The 12,944-nt window shown below is 43.7% G+C and overlaps 1 protein-coding gene across 1 annotated transcript in view; it reads right to left on the bottom strand.

Moving 5' to 3' along the window:
- Nucleotides 1-234: 234 nt before the first annotated feature.
- IYD (iodotyrosine deiodinase) overlaps nucleotides 235-12,944 on the bottom strand; it is a 30,057-nt gene continuing 17,347 nt past the window's right edge. The window contains exons 2-5 of the mRNA XM_068985153.1: nucleotides 11,994-12,185; nucleotides 9,974-10,133; nucleotides 4,392-4,548; nucleotides 235-1,701 (exon numbers count right to left, since the gene is read on the bottom strand). Of these exons, the coding sequence (XP_068841254.1) occupies nucleotides 1,519-1,701; nucleotides 4,392-4,548; nucleotides 9,974-10,133; nucleotides 11,994-12,185 (692 nt within the window). The 3' untranslated portion in view covers nucleotides 235-1,518. The remainder of the gene's footprint in view (nucleotides 1,702-4,391; nucleotides 4,549-9,973; nucleotides 10,134-11,993; nucleotides 12,186-12,944) is intronic.

Here is a 12,944-nt window from a genome sequence, read left to right as displayed (position 1 = left end):
TGAAATTAAAAGATGCTTACTCCTTGGAAGGAAAGTTATGATCAACCTAGATAGCATATTCAGAAGCAGAGACATTACTTTGCCGACTAAGGTCCGTCTAGTCAAGGCTATGGTTTTTCCAGTAGTCATGTATGGATGTGAGAGTTGGACTGTGAAGAAGGCTGAGCGCCGAAAAATTGATACATATTAAAAAGCAGAGACATTACTTTGCCAACAAAGGTCTGTCAAGTCAAAGCTTTATTTTTTCCAGTGGTCATGTATGGATGTGAGAGTTGGAGTATAAAGAAAGCTGAGCACCGAAGAATTGATGCTTTTGAACTGTGGTGTTGGAGAAGACTCTTGAAAGTCCCTTGGACTGCAAGGAGATCCAACCAGTCCATTCTGAAGGAGATCAGCCCTGGGATTTCTTTGGAAGGAATGATGCTAAAGCTGAAACTCCAGTACTTTGGCCATCATGCGAAGAGTTGACTCATTGGAAAAGACCCTGATGCTGGGAGGGATTAGGGGCAGGAGGAGAAGGGGACGACAGAGGATGAGATGGCTGGATGGCATCACTGACTCGATGGACGTGAATCTGAGTGATCTCCGGGAGTTGGTGATGGACAGGGAGGCCTGGCGTGCTGTGATTCATGGGGTCGCAAAGAGTCAGACACGACTGAGCCACTGAACTGAGTGTCGGGAAAAACAGTGCTCTTTAAGAAAAAGAAAGCAAGTCCTGATTTGCATGTCTGCCAATTGCCTGATGTACTCCCACCGTCGGCAATTTCAAGCTACAAATGGTTTAATAACTGGCATGGAAAATTCATGAATATTTAACCATTAACTTCCACTAGCTGGTGCGAGCCAGCTCCAACACACACTGGGCTGGACAGTGTGTCTAACCATTTATATGCCCAGATGGTGGCCTGTTCAACTCACCTGCACAAGCACGCGCTGTTCTGCTCTGTGCTTGTGATGTTTTAAATATTTTGAAGGTTATTTACTGAAAACTAGTAGAGTATCCATGAAGCTCAGAAAGAGTTCCTCTTAAAAATAATCCTTGCTTAAAAGCCACCAGAAAGCGTGGGGTGGAAAGCCAGTTGATCAGTCTAAATTTAAATTCAGAAATCATCACACAGCTGAATTCTTGGGACTACACTAAATTTTCTAATAACTCTTTCCTCTATGAATTTTTAAAGAGTAAAAGAAAAAAAAGTCCCCCATGATTTTTCTGGAACAATTTAGAAAAATGTAAAAACCAGGGCATATTCTTAATAAATATTTAATGCATTTCCAAAATAGATAAGAAATGGAAGGGAACATACCTGTTCATCCCTTATTCTGTATGTTCAGCTAATCTCACTAACGGAACCAGGCCTTCTCAGACTCAAAGTGCTGGAGAAAGTGGAAAGGTTTCTTGACACACAGAGTGGCCTCCCCTGCAGAGTGGAGTGCCAGGGAGATGGGACACCCAGGGAAAGAGGAACTGGAGAGGGGAGCAGGGCATCACCTTCCAGCGTCTGCCTGCCTGGGTCCTGCCTACACAGTCACCATGATCTGATCCAGAGTTTTCCGTGCGAGGTTGGGCACCGTGGCATCTTTGCTGGGGTACCCCACAGGGAGCAGCATCAGGAGCTTTTCATTGGTGGGGCGGTTCAGAAGCACTCTCAGACGGGGGCCACAGTTGAGAGGTGTGGTGGTGACCGTCACCAGTCCAGCATTCTACAGCAGGAGAGAAAAAGAAAATACATTTTAAAGTCAGCAGGCAAAACCCCAGCTCTGCTTGTAGCCTGGGCACGTTCTAGTCCCTGTAAGAATATTTGTCCCATAGATGGGCAGAAAAGAAAGCTACCAACTTGGGCAATGGTGTCTTGAATTTTTCCTACCCTCCTCAACCTCCCCAGAACCCATCTTTGAACCGAACAGTGTGAAGCTTCTCAGAAAAAAAAGTACCAGTCTTATTTTTCACTGGTGTTTAAAAAATGGGAATGGTTGTTTCATGGAAAGAAGTTTGAGGTATCTAATCATACCAAGACAACATATTATATGTCAGCATACCTAGAAAGCATATTAAAAAGCAGAGACATTACTTTGCCAACAAAGGTCTGTCTAGTCAAAGCTTTATTTTTTCCAGTGGTCATGTATGGATGTGAGAGTTGGACTATAAAGAAAGCTGAGCACCGAAGAATTGATGCTTTTGAACTGTGGTGTTGGAGAAGACTCTTGAGAGTCCCTTGGACTGCAGGGAGATCCAATCAGTCCATCCTAAAGGAAATCAGTCCTGAATATTCATTGGAAGGATTGATGTTGAAGCTGAAACTCCAATACTTTGGCCACCTCATTCGAAGAACTGACTCATTTGAAAAGACCCTAATGTTGGGAAAGATTGAAGGCGGGAGGAGAAGGGGATGACAAAGGATGCGATGGTTGGATGGCATCACCGATGTGATGGACATGAGTTTGAGTAAGCTCTGGAAGTTGGTGATGGACAGGGAAGCCTGGCGTGCTGCAGTCTATGGGGTCGCAAAGAGTAGGACATGATTGAGTGGCTGAACTGACTCATAGCAAAGAAATGGAATAACAAAAGGCAGTTCCTGTGATTATACAAACAATCAGTGAAAGCAGAGCATCACCCCAGCTGAGCATACTTGATGTCCAGTGATGGAGGACCCAGCGGCCAAGAAATACATTAAGAGGTCGAGGAAATATTCCACCAACCTCTGCCCAGTCCCCCTGAATAATAAACATTCAATAAAAATCGTGTAACTTCAAGACACTTTCCCAGTTGGCTCTCTCTATCCTCCCCCTGATTTTCCCGTTAGATGATCAACGATAAGCCTGGGCCAGAAGGAAGTTCTGGAATTGTCTTTGGGAATCAAGCATACCTACAGTCTCTGGGCTTCCTTTGTGGCTCAGAGGTTAAAGCATCTGCCTGCAATGCAGGGGACCTGGGTTCGATCCCTGGGTCAGGAAGATCCCCTAGAGAAGGAAATGGCAACCCACTCCAGTATTCTTGCCTAGAGAATCCCATGGATGGAGGATCCTGGTGGGCTACAGTCCACCGGGTCGCAAAGAGTCGGACACGATTGAGCGAGTTCACTTTCACAGTCTCTGAGCAATCTGTCCATACAAGGGCTCCTGGAAGATTCTTTCCTGTCGCACAAATCTACAAATCACAAAACCCACACAAAACCTACACTCAATTACATTTTAACGCTAAAGGAGAACCGGGGTCTCCTGCATTGCAGGCAGATGCTTTACTATCTGAGCCACCAGGGAAGCCCTTTAAAGAACGCTAGAGGGCAGCAAATTCCCACGGTAAAGTGGAGAAGTTTGCCTAGTCAAACGCGCAGAAGCCGCGCTTGAAGCCAGCACAAGGCGAAACTGCTTCTTCCGGGACCCTATGTAGGATGGTGCCCTGAGGTTTGACCTTTGTAACGTTTGTATAGCACCTCCTTTTTGTAACCATTTTTCAAGTCATCTGAAGTGTTTTTTCTGATTTTTGTAATGTTTTATTTTTTATGTTTTTTTCCGTTTTATGCTACAGTGACTATTTTGCAGGTTTTCAACAAGCATGTTTTCCTTTGAGATAATGAAGAAGCACATAGGTTTTTGCAATCGACTGTCCCTTGATCCCTTGAAGGTTGGCTCATTCGCTCTTCTAATACTGTTTGCTTTGTTTATTTCTCTTGTTTACCATCGCTCTCCACCCTTTCCCAGGACCGCAGTCCCCACTAGAGTATATTGTTCACACAGAGGCAACTATTCCTGGTGCCTCCTGGAATCTGCCACATGAGAGGAGCTCAGAAAATATCTGGTATATGAATGACTTAAATCTTGTGAAATCCTGCTCTATTTCATGCTTAGTGTTACTGTAGCTCCTATATAGGTGGAATTTTTCTTAAGCACATGGACATGTTTCTTTTTTTTTTTTTTTCATCATGGACATGTTTCTGATGCAATATATAAACAACTTCTCAGGATAGGAGCTCCATAAGAGAGTCCCCCTTGTGGCTTTTTAATCCTCCCACTGGCTCAGACAACAGTGAACACAGCTGAGAAGCCAGGCCCTGCAACTTTCAGATTCCAAAGCTCCTCATGGGTGTTTACCAAAACCCTTAAAGTTTCATGTCCTTACAGAAGAAGGCAAACACAATGACCATTTTGTTGACCCTTAACTGATGTTATAAGTAAACTTCCAGGAAGGATTCCAGATTGTGTGAACCATCATCCTCACCAGCCCAGCTTTCTAGAGGTAGTTTATACATCAGAGTAACTTGCCTTAGGAATTCAACTTTAGATAAAACTCTACTAGTCCCTGAAATAGAAACTCAGCTGAAATTTGCAAATAAAACCACAGTCGGCCCCACGTATCATGTCTCTTTCTTGGACAGAGAGGGAGGGCGGTATACCTGCAGGGCAGCTAGGAGGATGCCACAAGCGATGGAAACACTGATCTCATTGTAGTAGTGAATCTTTTTCTTGCCATTTGCAGCAAATCCGTGGACTTGCTTGAAAATGAGAATCAAAACAGGGGCAGTGTCCAAGTACTCTTTAATCCAATTGGTCCTAAAGGCGAGAAAAAGATATTCAGAAGGATATTTTCTCTTAATGATTTTTTGTTCCCCTTTTACCACCTTACTGACATGAAAAATAAAAACATTTATTCATCTTTTATGGTTAAATTGAAAAAGACCAGGATTATTCTTTTGTCATATTCATCTTTTCCTAGCCAAAGTCAATAAACAGATATTCATAAAAAGTCACATGTGAAATGCTGAAAAGACACAACGATGGATTTTATAACCCACAGGATAATAAGTCACGTTTAGTAAAATAAAAACTTGGTAAATTTTATGAAAGAAAAATAAGCCAAATGCCTTAGGAGCTCCAAAATGAAATGCTAATTTTAAATAAGAAGGTTGTCAGAATGTATGCAAGATTTCTCTTGAGGAGGGACGCTGAAGACCAAGTGGAGAAAGGGCATTGGGGAGGGCACCCTAGTGAAGAGATGAGCAAAAGGCAGAGTTGGAAGGAAAATCCTTGGCCAGCCAGGGATTTCAGAAGTCTGATAGGCTGGAGGATGGTGTGCATGGTGGAGCATGTGTTTGGAGGGCTGGCAGTTTTCATATAGATTTTACACAGGGCTTTGTTCAGCAGGGCATGAAAAGTTACCATGCTTCTGAGCAGAAGCATCATGTGATCAAATCTGTTTCAGAAAGAGCCAGGTTGGTGAGAACCAGCTCCGGGGAGACCAGAGAGGAGAAGATGGCATGTCCCAGGAGAATCTGGGGAACTGTGAAGGCTGGAGCTGACAGATATGATACAAGAGAGCGAAGGGAGAAGGAAAAGGTGACAGTGAGGCTGAAGTGAGTCTCCAGATGGCGATGCTCTCAGCCTAGTTACGGAGAAAAGGAAGGAAACCTTTGTGGGAGAGGGACACAGCTCATGGGAGGTATAAATGCTGAGTTCCCATTTTTATTTTCCAGCTAGGAGCATGTCTTTCACTACCCTGCCCATACATTTTGACAAATGTTTCATTCTAGCACAGGTATTCAAAGGAAAGACCCCCATACAATGCTATGTATTTGAATTTTCCCTTAGGGTATATAATGTCATCAGTAAACAAGAGACAGTAATTGTTCATTTCATTTTTAACCTAGGAAGTATAATGCTTCCTTGTTAAACATACACTAAACTCGCATCTATATTTTTCCACTGTTTCTTTTACCCTACTTACTTCTGTAGATTACTTGTTCAAAGCTATGTCACCATACCTCAACCAGCTTACTCACATTTGACTAGGATCAATTCTTTTCCTCTTTAGAAGGAGGGAGAATGTTAATAGTTTACCAGAATACTCTGGAGTCAATTAGCTTTGCCATGTTAGGTAAGCCTCTCCCTTTCTCACAGCTCATCTTCCTCATGTGTAAAATGTACTCACCTCAAAAGGTTTTGTGACGGTAAAATCAGTCCAAATAGATCAGGTGCTTAGACTAGTACCCAGGGCATGGTGGCATGCCTGTGATAGCTAGTGTTCTTATCACAACTATATTTTATTTTACAGTAAATAATGCAAAACAATGTTTAAATATAAGGTGAAGAATAAGTAATTTACTTAGCAGTTTCAGAGGCAGAGTAGTAATTTTGTACAATTTTTGTACTTATTTTCCAGGGCACACATTGGTGGCTAGTATTTTGGTGTGTTCAATTTTACAGGAATGTATTATGACATTATATTAGAACTAATAGATTGCGACATGCTGAGGCCTGTTAAGAAACGACAAGTAACACCTTCTGCCTGGGGGGAGGGCCTCATGCCAGCAGCAGGAGAACAAAGCTTAACAGATAAGTTGGACCAGGTTGTGTATTTATAGGCTTTAATGATAGTTCTGAGTTTCAGAGCTGACCTAAATTGGATATCAGGAGGTGAGTGAGATGAGTGTTCATTTGCAATGCAATTTAGCAAACATTTATTCAGTTACCTATTATGCATTATCACTGTGCTAAGTGATACAAGCTGGGCCCTAGAGTTATAAACATATCTGTGCGTACATATTGTCTGCAGAGAAAGTCTGTAATGCTCATTGGATTCTCATGGGTATCTTGGTGTACAACAGAGGTTTCTAAAATACGGACTAGAAAATGAGAAGAAAAGTAAGCCAGCAATTAAAGTACTGTGTGCTGTGCTTAGTCACTCAGTCACGTCCGACTCTGTGACCCCATGGACTGTAGTCCACCAGGTTCCTCTGGCCATGAGGATTCTCCAGGCAAAAATGCTGAAGTGGGTTACCATGCCCTCCTCCAGGGGATCTTCTCAATCCAGGGATCAAGCCCAGGTCTCCCTGCATTGCAGGTGCATTCTTTACCAGCTGAGCCACCAAGGAAGCCCAAGAATACTGGAGTGGGTAGCCTATCCCTTCTCCAGGGGATCTTCCCAACTCAGGAATTGAACCAGGGTTTCCTGCATTGCAGGCGGATTCTTTACCAGCTGAGCTACTAGGGAAGCCCAAAATCCTGTGTGGTAATGGCTATTTGAGATGCATGGAAGGTGCGTATTAAGTACTTTGCGCACAGAGACAAGAGAGCAGCCGATTCTGCCTTCACTGGGGAGAGACGGGGCTGGCAGTGTGCTGTAGGTACTACACACACACAGAGCAAACATCTCTTTAAGAGAGAGGGACAGGCTCAAATGGACTTTACCTGTCTATGTTTTCTCGTGAATGTGCCATAAAATTTACATATTTATTATTAATACCCTGTACTTATTCCAGAACACAACCATAAGTTACAATGCCAATAGCCAATTTTGATAGGGTTTAAATAATATCTCAGGGGAAAAAAAATGTCCTCTGAGGCCAAAGAAATGAAAAGAGCAGGACTACGAGGCCAGCCTTCTCATCACCCAGCCTTGTCTACCAGAGGAGAAACCCGCTTTACCCCACAAGATGGCGAGCCCGTTGCCTTTCCTCAGGCTTCTGTCACACTGGGTGTTGGATGGCTGGAGCCGGAAGTGGCCACTAAAGGCCCACAGATGACAGCCTGGCGCAAAGGAACTTCTACTTCTACATGCCAAGGGCTGGAGCTGGCACCCCACCCCTCCTCATGCTCAACCTGAGGAGAGTTCAGAGGGGAAACGAGATGCCTGTGAGGAGTGCAGTGTTTGTAAAGGGGACCCTGCGACCAGTGTTCTAAATGACAAGGCTGAGGGGGGCTTCCCTTGTGGCTCAGCTGGTAAAGTACATGTCTGCAGTGTGGGAGACCTGGGTTTGATCCCTGGGTTGGGAAGATCCCCTGGAGAAGGGAAAGTCTACCCACTCCAGTATTCTGGTCTGGTCCAGTATTCTGGTCTAGTCACAAAGAGTCGGACACAACTGAGCGACTTTCACTTTCACTTTCACTTTCTCTGCAACAAGCGAAGCCATGTGCCTCAACTAGAGAAAGCTCATGTTCTGCAACAAAGACCCAGAGCAGCTGAAAAGATAAAAAACAAACTAAAAAAATTTTTAATTAAAAAATAAAATAACAAGGCTTAGTCTGAAAAAATGGAGTGTTTTTAACTATGCAAATGACTGAGAAATTACTGAATTCATCCTGGATATAATGTAGGGTAACTGGTCCTCAAAGAGGAAAAATGGGCTCAACAAGGCATAGTCAGTTGCAGGTTCCAGAAAAAAATGAAACTTCTTATGTGTCTACTCTAATACATTGAAGCCTCATGGTAAAGCCAGTAACACTGAATTCCAATCCACCCTGGAGTTAAGAAAGCCCGCAAAGTTACTAATGCCTAATGGATATTAAACCTGCACTAAATTTGTACTTTTACTGAGCATGTATTAAAACTAAAGTCTGCTCCGTGACATCATGTGGAAGATGTGATCATTATAGCAAGATATCATTTACTTCATTCAAGATCCTGAGAATTTCAGTCTTATGTTCCAGATAGTAGAAAAGTACATCCTCAAAGTTTAGTTTGCCAATAATTATTTGGGTCAGAGCCTGTTTGTTTACCAGACTTACTATGTGTCATCACTGTTCTGCATGCTTACAAACACGTTCAAATTTCATAATGAAATAGATACTAGACTTATTCCCATTTTGCAGATGAGGAAACTGAGGCACAGAGAAGTTGCTAAATAGTAGATCTCATATTTGAACCCAAGCACTCTGGCTTCTAAGGCCCTACTCTTAGCCTCTATCTTATTTAATCCTGATACCAAGTTTTTAACATTATTTGGGGTGAAAAAATAGAAGCTTAATGTGATGGTTAAGTTAAGGTGCCAGCTTGACAGGGACACAAGGAACCCAGATAGTTGCTTAAGCATTATTCTGGGTGTGTTGAAAGGATGTTTCTGGATGAGATTAACATGTGAATTGGCAGACTGAGTAAAGCCGATTACCTTCCCAATGTGGGTGGCCTGGTCTAATCTGTTGAAGGCCTGAGTAGAAAAAACACAGGTGGAGTAAGGGATAATTTTCTCCTTCTGCCTGACTGTCTTTGAGGACATCAGTCTTCTCCTGCCCTTGGACTCAGACTTGGACTGGAGCATACACCATCAGTTCCCCTGATTCCCAGGCCTTTGGACTCAAACCAAAACAGCAGCATTAGCTCTGCTGGGCCTCCTGCTTGCTGAGTGCAGGTCTTGGGATTTCTCAGCCTTCATAATCACTTAAGCCAGTTATAGTAAGTTGGCTCAAGTAATTATGAGCCAATTATGAATAGTAAATAAACTGTCTACTATAATAAATAATGTGCTAAAATGTGTTTAGTCTCTGGGTTGTGTCCAGCTCTTTGTGACCTCATGGACTATAGTCTGCCAGACTCCTCTGTCCATGGGGATTCTCTAGGCAAGAATACTGGAGTAGGTTCCCATGCCCTCCTCCAGGGGATCTTCCCAACCCAGGGATCAAACCTAGGTTTCCTGCATTGGAGATGGATTCTTTACCAACTGAGCCACCAGGGAAACCCAAGAACACTGGAGTGGGTAGCCCATCTTTTCTCCAAGGGAACTTCCTGACCCAGGAATTGAACCAGGGTTTCCTGCATTGCAGATGGATTCTTTACCAGCTGAGCTACCAGGAAAGCTCTATAATGAATAATATTATCTATTATATATATTAATATAATAAATCTCTTTCTCTCTGTGTTTCTATTTCTCTCTGTCTTTGTCTCTCTCTCTCTCTCCATTGATTCTGTTTCTCTGGAGAATCCAGACTCGTGCACTTAGAGACTGCAAGCAAACACCCAAGGTCTTGCACCTGGAAAAACCAGAGCTGAGACATGAACTGAGATGTGATCCCAGCTGGCAGCCCTAACACCTACCCAATATGTGTGCTCAGAGCAACACAGACATGAGGCCTGACTGCACTTCCATTATTTCTCCCACAGTTAAAATGAAACTTTTTAACACCTAAAACAAACCAGGCAATTGAATCTTAGGTATCTCATTTTAAGAAACCAAACCAAGCATGCCTGATTCTCCCCACTTTGTACCTGAATTTCTTCAGGTCTGCGACCCATCGAGGCCCCATCCTCTTCAGGTAGTTTATTTCCTCTTCCTCCTCAATGATCTCCCGAATCTTATGCTTCACGTCTGGGTCCTTCACAACCACAAATGTCCAGGGCTCTGTGTGGGCCCCACTTGGGGCTGTTCCTATCACACATTCAATTAACATCAGAAATTAAAACTGCAGGAAAACGTGAGACTGTTAGCTAAGAATTCCTATAACTCATATTTGCTCAAGATAATGTTAGATCATCTAGGACACAAAGTATCCAGCAGTAGCCTCTGGGGTCCTGCTGACATCCTGTTCTGTTCCGCCTCACTGTCAGGGTCTTTGAACCAACTCACTGAGATCGAGGCCAGCAGTTCCTGGACTATGGGAGTTTATCACTGCTTCTCTAATTATGTGGGAGAAGACCCCCCCTCGAAAATCGCACCGTGACCAGTAAGGAAACTCAGAGGGGAAGTTCTGTCACGCAAAATCCCCCCAAATCCATTATTTGTTTTGGTAAATATTTGTGTTGGTATTCTTGAAAAAAGCGTCAAGTCATGAAGGTTATTGGAACTCGAAAAATTTTAATGGCAAAAAGCACTTAAAATTTTTAAATGGTAAAAAGCACTCTCCAGGGCTTCCCTGGTGGCTCAGTGGATAAGAATCCTCCTAGCATTACAGAGGACATGGGTTTGATCCCTGATCCAGGAAGATCCCACATATGAAGAAGCAACTATACCCATGTGCCACAAGTACCGAAGCCTGTGCTCGAGAGCCCAGGAACTGCAACTACTGAGCACATGTGCCCCAAGTACCGGAGCCCCTACGCCTGGAGCGTGTGCACCACAAGAGAAGCCAGCTCAACAAGAAGCCTGGGCGTCGCAACTAGAGGAAAGCACACACAGCGACGAAGACCCAGCACAGCCACTAAATCAATGAGCAGATTTTTAAAAGAGCGCTCTCCGAAAGGCAACTGAACTATAAGTTGTTTAGTGCCTATATCACAGTTCTGAGGGTGGCACTGTGGGCTTGTGGTCCTATGTGGATACGTGAGAACTTCTTGGCCCTGGGCGCTTGGACACATAGCAATGTGCTTTTCAGCTCTCACAGGCTTTGGGAAAACTCAGACCATACTTGGATCAGTCCCAGTATCCCTGACAAAGCTTCATAGTGCATCATGGACTCAAGGAGCTTCACTTCTCCTTAAGATTTCAGCTAAGGAGCGAGCCAGGTTCTGGTCTGGAAGTCACCACTCTCTCCTAGAAATCGCTCACTGTTTCTAGAAGCAGACCACAGTGTGGAATATTTCAGAAGTATTTTTTTTCCTTCCTAGTGAGTAATTCAATGGCATAAACTCTATAGAAGGGCTCTCAAGCCTGCCAGCCTTCATGAGTTCACCATCCACCAGTCCCTGTGGTAGAGAGGGCATACTGAATTGTAAAATCAAGTCAAATCAAACATAAAGCCCTCTAGGTTGATACAGAGCCCCCTGTTTGAGTTCCCTGAGACATAGAGCAAATTCCCATTGGCTATGTATTTTACATATGGTAATGTAAGTTCCCATGTTACTCTCTGATGTGAACCCCCCCACCAAATGGAAGGTGTTAACTATTTGACCCCATGAGCTCCTGGAGCCTAATGTCTGATGAAGTTAACCCTTATGACACCACCCTGCGAGCTCACCATCAGCCAGTCAGAGACTTGTACCTGAGAGGATTGCATACCCTGCGGCTCCTCTCCCTCAGCTGCTGTTTAAAAATGCTTTGAACTCAGGGGGCTTTTAGGGAACGAACCACCCCTCTCCTTGCATGGCACTTCAATAAACCTTTCTCTGCTCCAAACTCCTACATTTGGTGTGTTTGGCCTCTCTGTGCATTGGGCATAGCAACTTGCACGAACAAGACTTTGCAGGTGAACCTATCACTCCAGGCTTTATCTGCTGCGTTTGAATTTCAACATTGCTCTACCACTGTCACTTGCAGCGGACATTCTCAAAGACCCACTGCACATGTACAGACCTGCTGCTTTGATGACATTGTCAATGACCTCCATTGGGACTTGCTCGTTACTTATGAATCTAACAGACCGTCTCTTATTGAGAAGTTCATAAAACTCCTGGGATCTCTTAACCATTTCCTTCTCTGGGTATCGGTTGTGGGAGAACGGGATGTGTTCCACCTCTTCCTCTGACTCTTGCCATTCATCAGCCTCTGCAAGTAGGAACAAGACAGCAGATTAAATGATCTCTTGGTTTTGAAAGGGAATGCTCCTTTCCCGCCCCCACATGCCTCATTAGCATAAGAATTCTTTTGAGTTGACTGTTTTTAGGAAACAGCAGACACAGGAGAAACTCTGAAAACCAGAGTAGAAGTCACCCTTTGGTAAGTAGACGTTTACATTTATAAAGGAATTCTCCATTTGGAAGTATCTTCCTCTCTGCACCGGGAAGAGAGGGATGATTCTAAATCACAGTGAACTCTTGCCAATAGAGAAGGTGTGGCCATAAATCTCTGTAACAACTTTACCCTTATTTACTCTGCTTTTTCTGATAACCTCCCATAACTGACTCTGCCCAACCCCCAACTCCTTTCTTTTGTCTTTATCTGAAAATATTTAAGGTGGTGGCTGGGGCCATTTCCCTGGCAGCTCAGCTGGTAAAGAATCAGCCTGCAATGCAGGAGACCCGTGTTTGATTACTGGCTTGGGAAGATTCCCTGGAGAAGGGAAGGGCAACACTCCCCAGTATTCTTGCCTGGAGAATTCCATGGACAGAGGAGCCTGGCAGGCTACAGTCTATGGGATCACAAAGAGTTGGACACAACTGAGCAACTTTCACTTTCCTTCTAGAGCCATTTCAAGGGGGTTACTCAGTTTTCCTGGGTCTCTCTCATGTACACAAGAAATATACATATTGTTAAATTTCTGTTTGTTTTTCTCTTGTTAACCTGTATTCATTATGAAGAAGAGAT

This window comes from Capricornis sumatraensis, chromosome 13 (genome assembly GCF_032405125.1).
Source record: "Capricornis sumatraensis isolate serow.1 chromosome 13, serow.2, whole genome shotgun sequence".
In the NCBI taxonomy this organism is placed as follows: domain Eukaryota; kingdom Metazoa; phylum Chordata; class Mammalia; order Artiodactyla; family Bovidae; genus Capricornis; species Capricornis sumatraensis.
The sequence above is the reverse complement of the archived record's forward strand: the minus strand, read 5'-3'. Positions and strand labels throughout refer to the sequence as shown.